General features: G+C 36.2%; 1 protein-coding gene across 2 annotated transcripts in view; it reads right to left on the reverse strand.

Annotated features, from left to right (window-relative positions):
- The window catches only part of LOC127453841 (neuronal acetylcholine receptor subunit beta-2-like), a 38,686-nt gene that overhangs the window by 13,631 nt on the left and 6,153 nt on the right, over positions 1–18,902 (reverse strand). The window contains exons 2-4 of one of the 2 annotated variants that reach the window (XM_051720566.1): positions 3,343–3,488; positions 1,967–2,011; positions 697–806 (exon numbers count right to left, since the gene is read on the reverse strand). In XM_051720566.1, coding sequence (XP_051576526.1) covers positions 697–806; positions 1,967–2,011; positions 3,343–3,488 — 301 coding nt within the window. The remainder of the gene's footprint in view (positions 1–696; positions 807–1,966; positions 2,012–3,342; positions 3,489–18,902) is intronic. The other variant, XM_051720567.1, reaches the window with a different exon arrangement.

An 18,902-nucleotide genomic window follows, 5' to 3' on the forward strand; every position in this document is an offset into this window, starting at 1 on the left:
TGACACAAACACATTATTTCCAATTAATCGGCCAATAGTTTTTAAAATCAATATATTATGAAAACCTTGGATGCACAATATGTTTTAATGTTTCTTTATTTTATTAACACAATTTATTGCAAAGCAACACAATTGTGATATGAACAACCAGCCAGTATTTAGACTGACTGAAGTTGTTTAAATGCACTAAACATGATAACAGTTATTGGTTCATTTTGAGTCAGAGACAAATGACGGTTGTGTGTCAGATGATTTGCAGTTCAGTAAGTGAGTCAGATATTAATTCAGTAACTGCTCTGATGGATTCAGTGAATGATAACATTCTTAGAACATTTTCATAACCTGATTAAGGCCTGTTTGTGTGCATGTGGGTATGTCTATGCCTGGGGTTTATCAATGGTAAATAAAGACAAACACATGAGGGAGGGTGGTGTTAATTAGATTGAAGTTAGAACTTCTTCCATCCAGTGACATGACAGTGAGAGAGGTGGAACATGCTCTATTTAGAGTGAGGTCAGGTAATGTGACACAGGAACAGCGCTAATGAGACAAAGACAGATAAGCAGGGATGTTATCTACTCTCCGATGACAGGGAGAGTGGACAAGAGACGGAAAGAAACGGATTAGATATGAAATGTAGAACAGAATATCTGATCGACTGAGAAGATTAAAAGTAGGATGTTCTTTAAGACTTACTTGTTGTAAAGGACAACATCAGGTAACCAAATATGTTTGGAGGGAAGGCGGACCTTCTTCATGCCATCAAACTCATCCGGGTTCCATGTTAGCCGGTAGTCCTGCCACTCCTGAGGACAACCAATCAGAATAAAGACAGATGATAAAGGCAGTGTAACCAATCATCACATGGTGTAAAGATCATGTTCATCCGTCACACACACAACTGCTCTTAGTGTATGATTTAATGGTCTGTCACATTTCATTACTAACTGAAATGTCTTAATAAACCAGATTAGAAAATCAGAAATAATTACTTGAGCCCATAAATGCTGACTGATTAAACTGCAAATGAGAGCTGTCAAAAGTCAAAGCCTAACTAATGCTGTTCATCTTACAGTAATACATACAAAAAGAGTAATGCATTTCTAATGATGGTCATTTAACACACTTCCAGTTGGGTTTTGACTAGACAGTAACCACTAATGTAATTACACTGTACTTCTTTACTCTGACACACAAACCGCATACTGTACACACACACTCGCACACGTGTTAGATTCATAGTGGGGATTAGCTTTAACCCTTTGACTTGTTTTTATACTGAACTCATATTTTCAGTTCCCTACACCTACACCTTACTGCATTCTTATATTTGTATAAAGACATTATTTAATACTGTATATTTATTACTGTTAGCCATTTTCCTTGTGGGTACTGCTGGCTGGTTCAAAAATGTGGCCATTACACACTGATAGCAGCAATAACTCCAGCCAACTGACATTTATGGTTATAGTGACCATGAGCACATGATTCAGAGAGAGAGAGAGAGAGATGGAGAAGGACAGAAAAAAAGAAAGATATGTGCGTGAGAGAGAACTGTATCTGTACTTTGAGCTTTTGATGATAAGCAGCTTGTGGCAATCCATATAGAATCTGTATGAATACCATATTGTGCATATCCTTTCATTCACACACAGGTGCTTACACATGCTGGAGTAAAACGGGCCTGTCGATCATGCATGATTTAACTCAACACCACCTGGTGTCAGATAGGCCAAGCCACCATTCTCATACCCAAACACAAAGCTCTAAAATGACTTAAAGGGACTAAATAATGTCTTAATTAAAATAAAAAATAAAAAACAAATAAAAATTAAGAGTAAGATTTTGGGGTAGGGTTAGGGTAAATATAATTAGCTCAATATAAAAACTACACTAATATAAAATAGAGTGTTTGTGTATACAAACAGGAGTGGAGTAAGGTAAAGTAACGCAAGTATAGACTGACCTGCGTAAGCCAGACGTTAGTGGTCATGATCTGTTCTCGCTCATGCTGTGCACAAAATCAGAGAGAGAAACTACATATTCAACCCAAATGCATATTAAATGAAATTCAAAGGATTTAAGATTAATATCGCAACAAATTGTAATGTTCACAATATAACAGGATGCCGACAGTACATACTAATATATATATATATATATATATATATATATATATATATATATATATAATATATATATATATATAAAATCAATACATCTGTAACACTTTTCAGTAGGGTTCTATTTTTTTAACATTAATAAATACATTATGTATCATGATGTACTAATACAAAAAATGTATTAGTATATGTTAAAAGTAACATTTACCAATATTTATAACAAGTGCTGAAAAAGTATTGTTCATTGTTAGTGTTAACATGTTAACTAATGTAGTTTACTAATGTTAACTAATACTACCTTTTTGTAAAATGTTACCAATACATCATTATAATATAATAAAATATAGTATCATTGTTCTCTATTTAATTGTTTGAAATCTCTTGTTATAGCATAATGGTTATTTTTCTTTATTTTATGGATCAAGGATGTTAAAAAGCAGGGCGGGCCAGCCCTTCCAGAGATGAATAACACAGAAATTATGCTGCTTTTCTCAGGCTTTCAACCTGATTTACAGTGCATTACAGGCATAAAGCAAGCATGTAATTGGTTGACAGCTGAGGTGTGAGCAAAGAATGATGATTGGTCAGTAACCATGGGAAATTATCTGCACCTGTGGAAATAGAGATGGCTATTTCCTGTTGTCCATACTTGCTTCCCAGAGTGTACTGACAAACACTTTCTCTACAGTGGCAAGTGCACAAAAACATGCTAATGCAGAGGCTGAGAAATTGCCCCTGAGCCTAACTTCATCATGTCACAGCACCATTTTAAGGTTAAGTAGAATTACTCAGCAAAGATGCACAATACAACATTGAAGACTAGCCGAATTGGAAGATATTTTGAATAGACAAGAGGTTGTCATTAAATGCTTCGGCTCATCCACTGCTGACATATTTGTTTAGGCTACTCTAAAGGCTGCATGAGCAAACAGTGTCATGATGAGGTAAATTTGTGTGGGGGCTACAGTATATACTGTACTATAAGAAACATAGTAAGAGCTATGCATTAAGCTAAGTTAATGCATTATAAGATAACATGAATTACTCTTACAATGTACAATAGTATATTTAAAAATTAACTTTAACCAAGATTAATAAATACTGTAAAAAATATTGTTCATTTAGTTAATAATTCTTAATGCATGAACTAATGTTAAAACAAAGTGTTACCATTACAAACATTGTGAGCATTGTATACAGTAAGTGAATGTCCACTTACCACACTGATGAGCTGGGCCAGCGAGACCATCAGTTGTACTGTCACTAGTTCAGACCCATTGGTGGCTGGTCGGATCAGTTTATTGTAGTGAGCTGGATTAAGAAGATGCTCCACCAGTCTCTCTTCTGTATCAGCCCCATGACTGCCTGTAAGAGTGTAGATCAATATACATACCCCACACACATTTAAAAAAGATTCAAATTTTTGATGTGGTATCTGCTTAGCAGTTTAGTTCAAACCTAAGGCACTGCTACGAAACACAGAAAAACTAAAAAAAAAAGCAGAATAGTGATGGAAGACTGCTGCCTCTCTGGAGAACAGATTGCATTTATATTACAGAAAATTCAGCTTTATTATAAAACAAAATTGAGGAAGATGGGCTTCACATGGAATCCACAGAAATAAACAAACACAAAAAAACATCAAATTACTATCAAAACATTGAATGAGATGTACGTAGGTACTTCTTTTTAAATTAGGAAACATATATTTTTTTAATCTACACATATTTATATAATAAAGCTTTTAATGTCAAATGAAAAACTAATGCCAAGTGCGCTCTACAAGACTGAAGCTCATTCCTCTGTGCACACCTTTTCTGTCATGTTTTTGCACAATGTTCATGGTGTCGCACAACCCAGTCTCATGACAATAATTTCTGATAATAATTAATAATAAAATAATAATAAATAATAAGTAAATTTGATGCCTGTACATTATGTGTAATAGTGTATAATGTGAATATATGTAAACAAGTGGCATTGTGTATTGCGTATATTGTACTGCGAGTTCGTTATTTTGTCTATATTGTCTATATTACAAACTGATTACGCACCCAAGACTTTCACTCACTGTTACACTCGTGTGTATGGTAAATGACAATATACAGAGACTATTTAGCAGAGATGGGCCACTTCTATTAAAATGAATGGGATAAAATGGAATGGTTAAATGGATGTAGAAAGGAAGTCCCGCCTTACAGGTAAAAGAGACAATCATCTTTTGGATACAGACATTGCCTGTCAATCAACTCGTGAACACGCATACGCATTAGCTATACGTAATCTGAGGTAAAGAAGCACAGTTTATGATACCAGTGTTGTCAGAATTTACTGCTGATTTGAAATATGTTCTTTGATTGTAATCTTGAATAACAGTTTTGGAGATTTCGGTATTTCCCCATTCAAGTAGATAGGAGCTGCACTTTCATGACTGGAAATAGCTGCCCTTGAGTGATCCAAAGATGGCCGCCAGTGGACTGACTTGCTAGAAAGACTTTGGAATATATTATGACATATTACGGTTTTACAAATTTCCCAAGAATTACTTTGAACGTGTATACATTTGTATGGTGTTTGTGATGTTACTTATCTTTAATACAAAAGTATACTTTTATTTGGTTAAATGTTTTTACTTGTTTAAAACAAGGTGTATTTATTCATATAAAGAACCCTATTAAGCTCTTAAATATATTGAAGAATAATGGAAAAATGCTGCCAAAAGTAGTACCTTAACTGAACTTGAATCTCAAAGGATATTTTCTTAGCTGCTTTGTACCCATTACCATAGAATCAACCACCTACCACTGTAATCACATAATATCAACAACAAATGAGTGTAGTTTAGGTCCTGCAGTTTTGTAAACATAACAGCAGCTTTCAGCCTTTGGCAGGAAAGCATAAAAAACTCAAATCTACTTTATATTTGAGAGTGATAGGCGAACACTTATCAGTTCATGCTTATAAAACCCTTGTTGCATGCTTACTGCAATTAACTAATAGCACCTACCAATTAATCCAGTGGGATGGCTTTATTCATCAAATAAAGTAAAAGCTGCTTTAATTTCTACTTCAGTCTATTAGTTATAAAATGACACAAGACCTCATGTATTTGCATTACTATCTTCACTACTACCTATTAGAAGAGTGGTGGGCAACTATTTTGGTAAAGGGGCCACATCGGGCTTTAAGTGCATAGGGGGCCACATTGTATTCCTTTTGAGATATAATGTTCCACATTGATTTGGTTTTTGTATCTTTTAAGCCCAGAAATATTTGTGTACTCAATTCTCTGAAGTGTATATGTGACTAATGGGACTATTCTGCAATTGCCTAAGTACTGTATTGCTCTACAAAGGTAGATACATTTCTATCAGGCATTAAAAAACTGAATAAAGGCTGAACTTATTATAAATTATGTATTTTACCATCTCTACTTCCCTGGTAATTTATTATTAAATTTAACACTCTCTACATCAGGGGTCTGTTTTAATTTTAAAAATATATATTTTACTTTTAATGTTTGTCGCAAAGCGAGTTTACTTATTTTATTCTTAAAACATAACCCGTTTTACATACTAAAAGGGTAATGATGCAGGTTACAGAGTGGCCGTATAACACTTTTCTATATTGCACTAGAGATCGCTAAGTTTGTTCAAAGGGGAAATCGAGAGCTAGAAAAAGCGCACTTGCGTGTATGGTTACCAGATTGCTCAAAATAAGTATAACAGGTGAAATATTTCCAATTTCCGCAAGTATAAATGTCAAATTGGGGGTGTTGCGTCTCTTATCTGGCAACCCTGAGCATGTTAAATGCTTGTGGAGGCGTGTTAGGTCCCAATGCAAGATATCTGAAATATCCAATAAAAAAATAAAATATAAACAAATTTTTTAGGATAAATGAGCCGCAGGCCACATTAAACTATGTGGAGGGTCAGATCCAGCCAGATCCGGGCCGTAAGTTGCCCAGGTCTGTATTAGAATGAACATAACATTTGTGAACACACAAAAGTGACATATTGTAGCATTGGCTACATACATACAATGCAGTCACGTTATGGCTCTTACTTATAGCTCATAGCAAACATATATAATGTATATTAAAATATTATCATAATTTCCATTTGCAAGACCCCACACTGATTGTCCTCTGCGCTGACAGGGAATTTAACATACTGAGATTGTCTTGTTGATTTCTCCTTTCTCAGTGTCAGCATAATACATTCCGTCTGTCTTCCTCACTAACTACTCATCCATCCCTTTCTCTTATTGGCTTGTCCTTGCTGCTCTTGTTGTGTTCAGTGGGCAGGAATGATGGCTTCACAGAGCAGATCAATGAAGACTCTAATCACACACCATAAACTCTAGCTCCCTCTTTCTTACTCTCCTTTTTGCTCATCCTCACCTGCACACCCCTATAAATCTCTCTGTCTCTATCTAAATGCAGCATCCCTTTCTGCTCACTTTGCTTTCTTTTATTGCTCCTGTCTTACAAAAAGGCCATGAGAGAGTGTGTTGTTACATGCATTGTCTTTCTTCATTAAGTCACATTAGTAAATATGATATATTAGGTGTATTACGTACAGTGGGGTCCAAAAGTCAGAGCCCACATTGCGAATCTGGGATTTAAAATCAAACTGAAACCTGGAAATAAGGTTTTTAAAAAATGTAAAACAAAGATACATATGACATAAAATTAATGGAAAATACTTAAGATTATGCACTATTTCTAGGTCACTAATCAAATAAACAAATGTGTGACGTTGACCATATTAACTCCTTTGTACAACAGGTCAGATTTCTTGCTTCCATTGAAGAACACAAGACGCTCTTTGGAACATTGTCATCTCATGCTGAGATAACATGGATCATTCTGATTATATCATTTTCTAATAATGTTTTTATTAAATAAATATAGAAAAACTGGTAAGACTTTTGGACCCCACTGTATATGTGTGTACTTCTGGAAAACAAACATCAGAACTAACAGAGATGACCTCTCAGACCGCACTTATAGCTCAGTATAGGAAACAGATAGAAGTGCTGTAATGACTATCTGTCTTTCCATAGCCACAACTTTAACATTCATCTTTCCTCTCCATTCTCTTCTCTCTCATTCAGTCTATCTATCAATTTCCTCTCTCTCTCTCTCTCTCTCTCTCTCCTCTTTAAGACAATGTTGTGTGGGGATGTTTTCAGGCAGAGGGTATTTTAATAAATTAGCATGTTTTCTCTTTCTTGTCCACTTTTCCTATTTGCATGCAGTGGGATGGTGTCTTCCTCAGCTCTCTATAAGTGCTTATTATGCTTCCTTGCATTTTTTGCCTGCAAATTTCAAACTTAATACAACTTGTATCAGTATTTCAGTACTGGACTCTTTAATACCAGTCTTATCAAATCACAAACATACAGTACACTGCAAAAAGTGGTAATTGTTATCATGAGGAACTATTTCTACCTGATCTAACCCATACAAGTAGTTTGTTGGTCTAACCTAATGTATTCAGGTTGATTCAGTGTTAAATAATGCTAAATAATATTTTTGTCTTCACCCAAACAACGCAATCCATTGCAATATTTAAGAAAGACTGAAAACTCACCTCTTCCGGGAGCACTTGACTAAACAACAAACTTTTTTGCACTTAAAAGATAAAGAAAATAAACTGGCACTTACATTTATTCTTTGGCATCGTATTACTCTAGCACAGGGGTTGGCAACTTATGGCACGTGGGCCAGCATTGGCACACAGAGGGGTAATCACTGGCACGCCAGCAACGGCGAGAGAGGAGTAGACTATTTTATTTATATAAATTCCACACCTGCATTCCAATCTACATCTCGATGTAATCCTCATCAAGCAGCATGTTTTCATGAGCTGAATGGGAGGCTAAACAAAAAGTAAAAATGTGAAGAAACTGCAGTAGACCCAACAGATGTGCAAACCATTCGTGTATCATGAGACAGCAGCGCTTCACTTTCGGTTAACTGCGCGAGTAAACTAAAATAGTTGATCAGCTTGTGATGCGTGAATGGCTTGCACGTGCAGCACGGGTCTCGTCACACTTTAGTGTTTAGCCTCCCATTCAGCTGATGAAAACACGCTGCGTGATCATGAAGGATTACATCATGATATAGATTGAAATGCAGGTGCGAAAAACTTAAAATAAAATAGCCTGCCCCTCTCTCGCTGTTGCTTGCGTGCTAGTGATTACCCCTCTGCGTTTAATTTGAAAAACTACATAATATAAGAAATATTTAAGATTCCACACAATTTTGTGATTGTAACATTGGTGTCTAGGAGTGGAAGAGGACACGCAGGAGTAGAATCTTTAAATCCTTTAATTATAAACGCTGGAGTACAACAAACAAATGGAGCTAACATCACAAGATAACAAAACAAATGGAGCTAACATCACAAGATAACAAAACAAAGAAACACTTTAGCAATACACTCCATTAACTGAACACAACACTCCAAGGCCTGACAAATCAATGAACAAAACTAGAGGGTATTTATACACAAAGAACTAAATGAGGGAATGGAAGGCAGGTGTGGATGATGATGAACAGATGGAAGTGATTAGGGCAGTGAACTATGGGAGATGTAGTCCAATGGAAAACATCAAAATAAGAGTCCTTGAAGACATGAGGGAGACAGACTGTGACAGTGATCAGTAAACAAATAAGCATCGGCACATCCATTGACCAGGAAAATAAAAAATGCCACTCCATGTCAAAAAGGTTGCCAACCCCTGCTCTAGTACTTCTGGAAATTTATACTGTGTACTCTCTTGGATTAATCACTTCTGCTTGTATTATTCTCATTTGTAAGTTGCTTTGGATAAAAGCATAACAGATTTTTGGTCTGTTAAATGAATACATGTAAATGCACAAGCATAGACCATATTCACATTTACTCATGCATATCTAGACTGATGGTATTTCAGTAAATGATATAAAAATTAAATATATTAGAATCGAACAACGGAAGACGTCAAAAGATAACATTCTAAGAAATTATATCTCATGCAAAAAAGCTCATATGCACGAGGTGTGCAAAAGCACACAGTCACATACTGTACATTCACTGAGTCTAGCTATGAATAGCTGATAATTTAGGGATAAACTCCGCAGCACAAAATAATTCTCTCCATGATGGGTATTACATGATGTGCTATATTTATTCATTGCATGTCTACAGTACATGCCGTTTGAGAGAGAAGAAAGAAAGAAACAAAAAAAGAAAAAGAAGGAAAGAAAGAAAAGAGAAAAGAAAAAACAAAAGATAGAAAAAGAAAGTCAATTGATGAAGAATAGGAAAATGTGTATTACTGTATATACAAATGCTTCAAGTTGACTGTATTGATCTGAGCATCTAAAGTACACTCATAATGGTAAAAGCTTCCAAAACAAATTGCAGGTCATAGAGAGCTACTGTATTACTGCACATTGCAGTGCATCACACATACTGCATTTGTTCAACAAGGACATGAGGGGAGTCTGCCTCATAAGCTTATTTGGCTGACACTGTCTTCTTTTTAAGATAATCCTAGCTGACAATATGTCCCGGAATTCTACCTCTCAAAATATGTTTTTTCATTTTGGTGTCACTTTAATTTTTACCAGGCAGTGTTAAACTGCTGATCTGAATTAAACATTTACCCTTTTTTCTTATTTGTTTTCTGAAATATAATAGTGCCATAAACACAATTATATCTTTGGTGTATTTTTTGTTTTATCCAGTTGCAAAAAGACTGCAAAAAGACAGTCATGTATGGAATTTTGATACCTGTAATGATGTAATTACAGCATTTGTGCTTAAAGGGACAGTTCACTCAAAAATGAAAAATATTTCATCATTTACTCAACCTCATGTTGTTCAAAACCTAAATGACTTTCTTTCTTTGTTAAACACAAAAGGAGATGTTAGGCAGAAAGTTTGTCTCAATCAGCATTCACTTTCATGCCTTTTTTTCTGTGCCACTAGCACCACCAAAAGGAATTGCAAAAATAAACTTTTTTACTTGGCTTTCTGAATATGCCCCATCTGCCGTTGGTCAAACAAAGAGATAGTCCTGCCCCAACTCATGCCATTGGTTGAGTAACGTTGTTGGGGTGGGTCTAAACGGATCGCTCCAAACAAACAGAGCAAATTTCATAGCGCAACAGAAACACAGTGCTTACAGTTTTCAAGAAAATTTACCTATGGATGGCTTGCTAATAGTTGTCTCTGCATATTAAGGGGGATAGAAGAAAGTATTTTAACAGAAAAAGTTACATACTTCAGCTTTAACATCTAGTTTTGTGTTCCACAGAAGAAAGTAAGTCATACAGGTTTGAAACAAGTGTGAATAAATGATGACAGAATTTTCATTTTTGGATGAACTATCCCTTTAAAAATGTGTGTGCTAAATAAGTTAATGCCACTGGATTCTGAAGGCCAAACAGTCTTGGAGGTAAAGATCAGTTTACAGCACATGCCACTCTTATTCTCCCTTGAAATGCACAGTGCCCTTGATAAATGTGCTTTAGTATGATCGATAGCACTCTGAACCCACTTTATTTTTATGCTTCCCTTTATACACACCTTGTCTGTTATTTTGGGTTTGTCTGCAATCTGTACCATCACTATGCTCCTTAGAAATAACAATTAAACATTTTGTTTGAAAATTGAGTGTTTACAATTAGTCTATCTTGTGTTGGCAGGCTTTATGTTTGGCTGATTTGGAATGGCTTGTTTGGGCTTGTTTGCACCCATCTAAGAGGAGCATTGGCTTGGCAAGACTTGGACACATCTGGATTTTTACAAAAAGGCAGCTCATTGGAAATACTGTAAATAAACCTGCCCATTAAATATTCCCAGTTAAAAGAGGATTTTGTTAGGCATTCTTTTGAAAATGAACAAAGTGATTATTTTACGGTGTGGTTGACCACCACAAAATGATATATTTATTTTGGTAATGTTGTTGGTGTTGGTACAGTTGTGCTATGTACAATGGCCAGGCTCATTCATGTGAGCATTTTGATTGAATATCACATAGTGGTGCCACCAATTTGCATTTTAGCTATATTTTCAGTTAAATTAAGACTGATATATATATATATATATATATATATATATATATATATATATATATATATATATATATATATATATTTACATTTTATTCAATTAGTATTTCTAAAGGCATAAAAACTTGAGATTTGAAAATGCACATTCTTTAACATTTCTCCCACATTCACTTGTTTGCTTAATGCCACATTTCATTTCAAATCCTCTATAAGTATATTTTGTGTTGGAAAAAGGCACAGATGGCTATACAGTTATTAACAATTAGCTTTTTCTGCATCTATGCCTCTTTGTCTCTCTACTTTGTACGCCTTTTGCTCAGTCTTTTTTGCTTGCTGTCATTCCTTAATGACATCTCAGTTGTGGGTAAACTGCTTGTTGTGTTTTTAATTTATAAATCATTATGATGTTATTAAAATCACCATACTGTAAAGTCACCCGCTATTTTCAAAGCTTATTTTGGAGAGGCAGATAAAACAAAAAAGATTTTGACTAGTAACACTTTCCTTGGCAATCTTTTCCTACACAGAAACTAGTGTATTCCACTACAGTTACAATATAAATAGATGATAATCAGAATAAAATTACATTCAAAAGTATTTTGATTACTGAAGAGATTACTTTTCCTTTTATTGTAATTTGTTTAATTTAATATTTAGACTGTTCAGTTGCAAAACATGTATCCATATAAATGATGCGATCCGAGGAGCTTTTGAACAGCGGTGAAACACTTTCTTATGACGAGCGCTTCTTTCACACTGTTGTGAGTGAAAAGGTGACTATGACGTCATTGAGGAACTTTCTCTTGGAAGCTTAGAGCAGCTACATCATGTTTATACACCTTAACAAAAAACAGTTCAAAACGCTTTGACAGATGAAACTTGTCAATGTTTTTTATGCAGTTAGGTTAACAAGAAATGCTAACAAATGTAGCATTTAACATCATATATAAAGCTACAAATAATATATTTTCTGCCTCATTCTATGAATAGAATTCACATACGATCAGAAAAAGATGTCATTGTGTACGCTCTGTGGGGTTTTGAAGTTTGGAGCAGAAAAAATAGTTAACCTTTTGTAAATTGTCATTATGCTATGCTAAATGCTATTTCTTGCTTTTACATGCATCTTTTACCAGGCGTGATTCTATTTTATTCATTTTATTCTTAATGAGAATTTAAATATTTTCTTGAAATATTTCCTGAAAAAATATAAAAACAAATCTTTAAAACAAGATACATTTACTTGAGTAGCAAAACTGCATAAGATTTTTAGGCTTTTTTTCAGAGAATGTATTTTACAGTGAAGTGTATTTTCTTACTTTATTTAACTGTTTATAGTCAAAACGAGTGAAAAAATCTTCCAGTGCTGAAGAAGTAATCCAAAGTACTTAGATTACATTCCTGACCTTGAGTAATCTAATGGAATACATTACAAATTACATTTTACAGCCTCCTCTACAAATAATCTGAGCATGCCTTTTAGCTCAGCTATTATAAGTACAAAAGCAGAGAGATGAGATGTACACAGAGTGAATAAAGAAAAGTGATAAATAATCATAAGGTTCTTTGCTGAGTCATGGCTCTATGCTCTTTTTACCTCACTTAGCACATATGGCTATTAAGGTTTTCTTTCCAAATCACCCCATTCCACACACTGCCAGCACTTCCTAAAAATATGCATATAAGCACATTCACACACATACAGAGAAAGGTGCTGACAAAAACAGATGCCTTTGAACATGTTGGCCAATATAATCTGACATTTTTAACAGCATTACATTTGTAAATGCATCTAAATTAGTAATGTAGCAACTCAACATTAACAAAAAAACAAGAGTCTCTAAGATTTTTATGATAGATCTGCCAGTTGATGTAAAAGATTAGCATGCGAGGCAAACAGGTTGGATATTTGTGTGGAATTGGAAAGCCACACTGACTATGTTTACATGGACACCAGAAAGTGGCTTATTGCGAGAAAGCAGGGTTCCCGTTTACATGCACTGTTTAAGCGGTGTACTCTTTACTCCCGTATACATGCAGCTTGGTCAATAAACAGCTTTCTCCACAGCAACATAATTTCCCCACAACGCTTGTGTAAATAACAAACATGGTATCCGAGGAAGACTTCACTATTTTATTCTCTGTTGCTTCAATTTATTTCCAGATATTCCAGAGTTGTTGCTGTTTGTTTCCTTAACCTTCTATCGCAACCTGCAGCGGAACTGCACTTCAATAGTTGGGTTTCCCTCTTATGTAAAACTAAGGGATTCCCTCATTTTAGGAACCCATATAAGAGCATGAGGGACCGTCAATATTTTACAGTGGTGTTTATGAATGGTATAGTTTATAGTGTATGTGCTTTTCCCACTATACACCCAGAAATGTTTTGTTGACTTGTTGTTGGGCTCCATCCTATGACATTTGTTATTCGGTCTGTTCCACACACATGCGCACTTCTCAGAAACCTGTTAGAACGCCGCTTATGTGTTTACATGGCCACATAAGCAGCTTTCACCAGGAGAATCCTGTATGTGTTAAACCGCTTTCTCTTCCCTTAATCCCTTAAACAGCATAAGGAAATCTATGTTCTCGTTTCCATGATGTTTAAAAATGCTGCCTTCTGCGAAAACCCTGGAATAAACAGTTTTCTTAAGTGCATGTAAATGTGGTCACTGACACACCCAGGTTTCTCCCGGAGAAATAAGAACAGACCGAATAACAAACATCATTGAATGAAGACCAACAAAAAGTCAACAAAACATTTCTGGGAGTACAGTGGGAAAAGCACATACACTATCAACTATACTCATTTATAAACACCACTGTAAAATATCAATGGTCCCTCATGTTTGCGTAAATGTACAAATGTACTCTACACTGAGGGAATCCAGGAGTTTTACGTAAAGGGAAACTCCACTATTAAAGAAAATTCTGCTGTAGGTTGCGATAGAAAGGTAAGGAAACAAACACAGCAACAACTCTGGAATATCTGGAAATAAATCGAAGCAATAGAGAATAAAATAGTGGAGTCTTCCTTGGATACTATGTTTGTTGTTTACACAAGCGTTGTGGGGAAATTATGTTGCTGTGGAGAAAGCTGCTTACTGACTGAGCCTCATGTATACGGGACTAAGGAGTACGCCGATTATACCGTGCATGTAAACCAGAACACTGCTTTCTCACAATAACCCGCTTTACGGTGTCTTTGTAAACAAAGTCACTGTTCAATTTGATGGCTGCTGAAATGGTCTGTGGATAAGAGATATCCACAGATCTGCTCCTTAACTAGATCGGCTAAGTGTTGACCAAGCATGTAGATCAGAGGAACACAACTCAGCTGGATGCTGATCTGCACATATAAACCACAATCTACACAAAACACCAAACAGAAATATAGAAAAGGGTGTTCAACATAGATATATCAAAGATGTCCATTAGACAGAAATGTTTAAGGGACACCGCTCTATCACTCAGAGGAGTGGTGGGGATTGAGATAAGTAGATGTGTGTTTAACCGAAAGTAAGGGAGAGTCACATATACTCTTTGAGGAGGCATTTGTGTGTGCACTGAGGTGTGAATAAACAATGCTAAAAATAGACCAGGAGGTGAACCTCACATCCGCACCTACACTAGCTAAGTGTTCTTTACTGACCTCTCAAAATGCGCATCTCTTTATGTGTGTGCAAATGGAAAAGACAGTGATGCACGCATGGACAAGTTTGCGAACATGTAATTTCATTAGTATACACGCCTGCAGGTTTGAGATCTGTCTCTGTTTTGAAGCAACACAAACAAACATACTCCACTGTGATTCTTGCTCAACTCTTCTGAGGCACAGTCTGCCAGCTGTTCCACCATACGAATGCATCCATTCATTTCCAGCATCTCTGTCTCTCTGATTTTTCCCTTTCTCAACAAGGCAGTGTGCTGTGTTTGAAAACATCTTTTATCCATCTCATCTTTGGATTATGTAGCGGTATGCTGTAGCATTCTGATAACAGGGTGTGAGTGAACAGCAGAGCTCTAATGCAGGAGGATGAGAGGGCTTGACCCACCGTGTCTCCACCATTGATAAGCCGGTGGATAAAGGTGGGCCATAATTCACTCCACAACAGAATTTGTCTCTTTGTCACAGTTTTACTGCTTCTTCGAGACAGAGGCTGTATTTCGTCCAAATTTGGGCTGCAACTAACGATTATTTTGATAATGGATTCATCTTTGATTATTTCTTCGATTAATTGGATAAAAAAAAAAAATAATTATTTTGTATTTTATTAAAATATTATTTTTTTTTTAAAACAGAAATGATAATGACATAAGGATTTGGTTCGAATTACAGTACTGAATTCACGATTCTATACTCTCACAAAAATATTTGTTAATTAATATTGCAGGTCTTAAAATAAATGATTAAATTTTTCTAAACTATTCTTTTAAAAAATATATGTGTATGTTTATCCAGTAAAATAATGTTTGCCATTGTATAAATTTACTGGTGGAATCAGACATTACATTTGGCATTAACAGGATGATGAAATATCAGGACACTTAGCATTATTATACATTATATTTAGCATTATATACAGTTTAATACAGTACAGTCATATGTAAACACAGTGCAGATTTACTCTTACGCTGAAAATACACATCCCCGTGCTCACTGTATTACAAGCGCTTATGCAAATAATCTAAAACACTTTAAACCACACACTTTGACCTCTGTGACCAGGGGAGGTTCTAGAGTGGGTGGGTGGTGGGTGCCCGCCCCCTCCCCCCCACCCCACACACACACACACACACACACACACACACACATAGAAGCCTGGCCCCCCCATGTGCCCCCCCACTCACAAAAAACCTATAAAAACACAGTATGCCCACCTCTTCAGTCACTACTACACCACTAGTTGCAGCCCTAGTCCAAGTCACTGCCAAATCTGCTCGTCCTTAATAAACAGAAGGCGAACAGCAGGACTCTTAGCTCAGCAATGCCAGGACAGAGTTGCAGACACTAATTACTGTTAATGCGTCAGTAGAATGGACGGGGTGAGAGGAACTGAATATTGATTGACCATATATTTGGGCTGTGTGCGTGCCTAAACAAATACAGTGCCTTCTTGTCTTATTACGTATGTGCCCCTCATCTTTACTGCTCTTTCATCTTAATAATGAAACAGAAAATAAAAGTACACTGTAAAAAGTGGTCATCGGCAATTGTTACTTTAAGGATGTACTTCTACCTAACCTGTTCTTTAAAATTAGTTCTGTTGATGTAACATAATGTATTCAGATTGATGTAAATGGTGAAAATATATTTTTGACTTGAGTAAAACCATGTTTAAATGTTACCACAAGAAGCAAATTTTTTAGGTTAATATTTTTTCTATGTACCTAACCTAACCCTTAAAATGTACCTAACCCTTTTTTTTTTTTTTTTTTGGCATAACCATTAAAAAATATTTTTGACATGAATCAAATAAGATAATTTATGTTAGCATATGAACCACATATTAGACATTTTTCCCTATAAATTTGGTTCAATACAAGTTAAGCTCAATCGACAGTATTTGTGGCATAATATTGATTACCACAAAAATACATTTTGACTTTCCCCTCCTTTTCTTTAAAAAAGCAAAAATCTGGGTTATAGTGAAGCACTTACAATGGAAGTGAATGGGGCCAATCCGTAAACATTCAAATACTTACTGTTTCAAAAGTATCCACAAGACATAATATGCGTGTTAACATGATTTGAGTGTAATAAAATTGCTTACTAACATTTTCTATGTAAAGTTATTGCCAATTTTACAACTTCATTGCCATGATGATGTAATTTAAACAAACCCTAAAATGACTGTAAAAATTATGATTTAAACAACTTTATCGCTCCAATAATACATGAGTTTTAACAGAATAATTAATGTAAGTACTTTTATAAAATTATAAGCTTCACATTTCTGCCTTTAAACACTCAAAAAATGGCCACAATCACTTCTATTCTAAGTGCATCACTGTAACCTCGATTTTTGCTTTTTTTGAAGAAAAGGAGGGACGAGTCAAAATTATTTTTATTTTTACATGCCATAAATGCTGTCGATAGAGCTTAACTTGTAATGAATCCAGAATATTCCTTTAGGGAGCTATTTGTACCTGATCTAACCCTTAAAATGGGCTTTGTTGGTGTAATCTAGTGCATTATTGTTGATTCAGTGATGTTAAATAATATTTTCTACTTGAATAAAACCAGATGATTTTAATTTAGGTTAACATTTTTTTTAGTGTAGAAGGTGAAGCAAAGAATGGTGGGCTTTTATCTAAAAAGAGTTAGTTACCAACTAGAATACCAGAAGAGATGTAATTTTTTAATCAATAGCATATTATGTCATATTTGTCAGGTGCTTTTATTCAAAGTGATAGTCCATTTGAAGTAGGGTACAACAGGGCTAATGGCACACCTTAAGGAAAATGAACTTTTTTCTGGTCATAAAGTGTATCAAGATTGAAAAATACATTTCTTTTTATTGAATATGTCACGGTTCAGGCATTTGTGCCGGCTCATACTGTTGTTTGTTTTTCTCTCTCCCTCGTGTCTCACAGGTGGAGCCGGCACGCGTGATCAGCCTTTCCTTGGGAACGCTGATCGTTCCCGGGGAGGTGCTGATCATGGCAATGATTTACTCGCCCGTTCCACCTGCTTCTCAATGACTGCACTCCCTACTTATTCCTTGTGTTTTCCCTCTTTCTTTGCCAGTTTATTGTTTGTTGTCAAGTGTTAAACATGCTCTCTTGTTTATTTGGAGATTGCTTGTGTGTCTGTCTGTCTCTAGAGGTGTGGTTACCTTTCTGTTGACACCTTCGCCTGTATTGTCGCCCAGTTCCCTTGGAGGAGGATTCCTCGGTCTCTGCCGCATGTCAGTGGAGAAACTCGCCTGGGCTTTGCTTCACACCAGACCAGCTTCAACAGACTCTCTTTGGATTGCTCCCAACTTCCACAACGCATGCACTCATCATACTAACACACTCATTCCTTAGCCCGCTGAGTGGCTATAGCTTTTGACTCTGCTCATCACTGCAGCCGGTGCCGGGTGCACCTGTCCATGTTTACAAACGTTGTTGTTAATAAACTCATTGACTGTTTCCCTCTGCGTTTTGGTCCCTTTGTCTCCTCTTAATCTCTAACAGAATAAACTGGCCACCATGGACCCAGCGGAGGAGACTACTCTTCGCTCCACCCTTTCACAACAAGGAGCTCTGCTTGGACGACACCAAGATCAAATCTCTGCCTATAACCCACTCTGAAAATGATGGCTTGCGGAACTCACCGTGGTGGTCCAGCAGCTCCGCCATCCTCTCTCAGTCCCATGCAGGACACACCCCCTTCTCCTTCGGCATCTTCCCATGCCCCATGGCGCCCAGTGGCGTGCATCCTCCCTCCAGCTTCTTTGGTGAGGGATCTGTTAGAGCTTCTCGCAATGCTCACTGTTTTTCTCCTTGCAGCCCTCCATGTTTTCCTCAGACACGATGAAGATTGCGTGTGTAATCACACTCCTCTCCAGAAGGGCTGGAGAATGGGGAACGGCAGTGTGGGATAACCAACATCATCCCTGCTCCACCTATGAAGCTTTCTCCTTGGAACTTCACAGAGTGCAGCTCAAGGTCGGGAGGCTGGGAGGATTTTATAAGGACTGTCCCAGGGTAATCGATCAGTA

The sequence above is a fragment of the Myxocyprinus asiaticus genome, chromosome 16, assembly GCF_019703515.2.
Source record: "Myxocyprinus asiaticus isolate MX2 ecotype Aquarium Trade chromosome 16, UBuf_Myxa_2, whole genome shotgun sequence".
Classification (NCBI taxonomy): Eukaryota; Metazoa; Chordata; class Actinopteri; order Cypriniformes; family Catostomidae; genus Myxocyprinus; species Myxocyprinus asiaticus.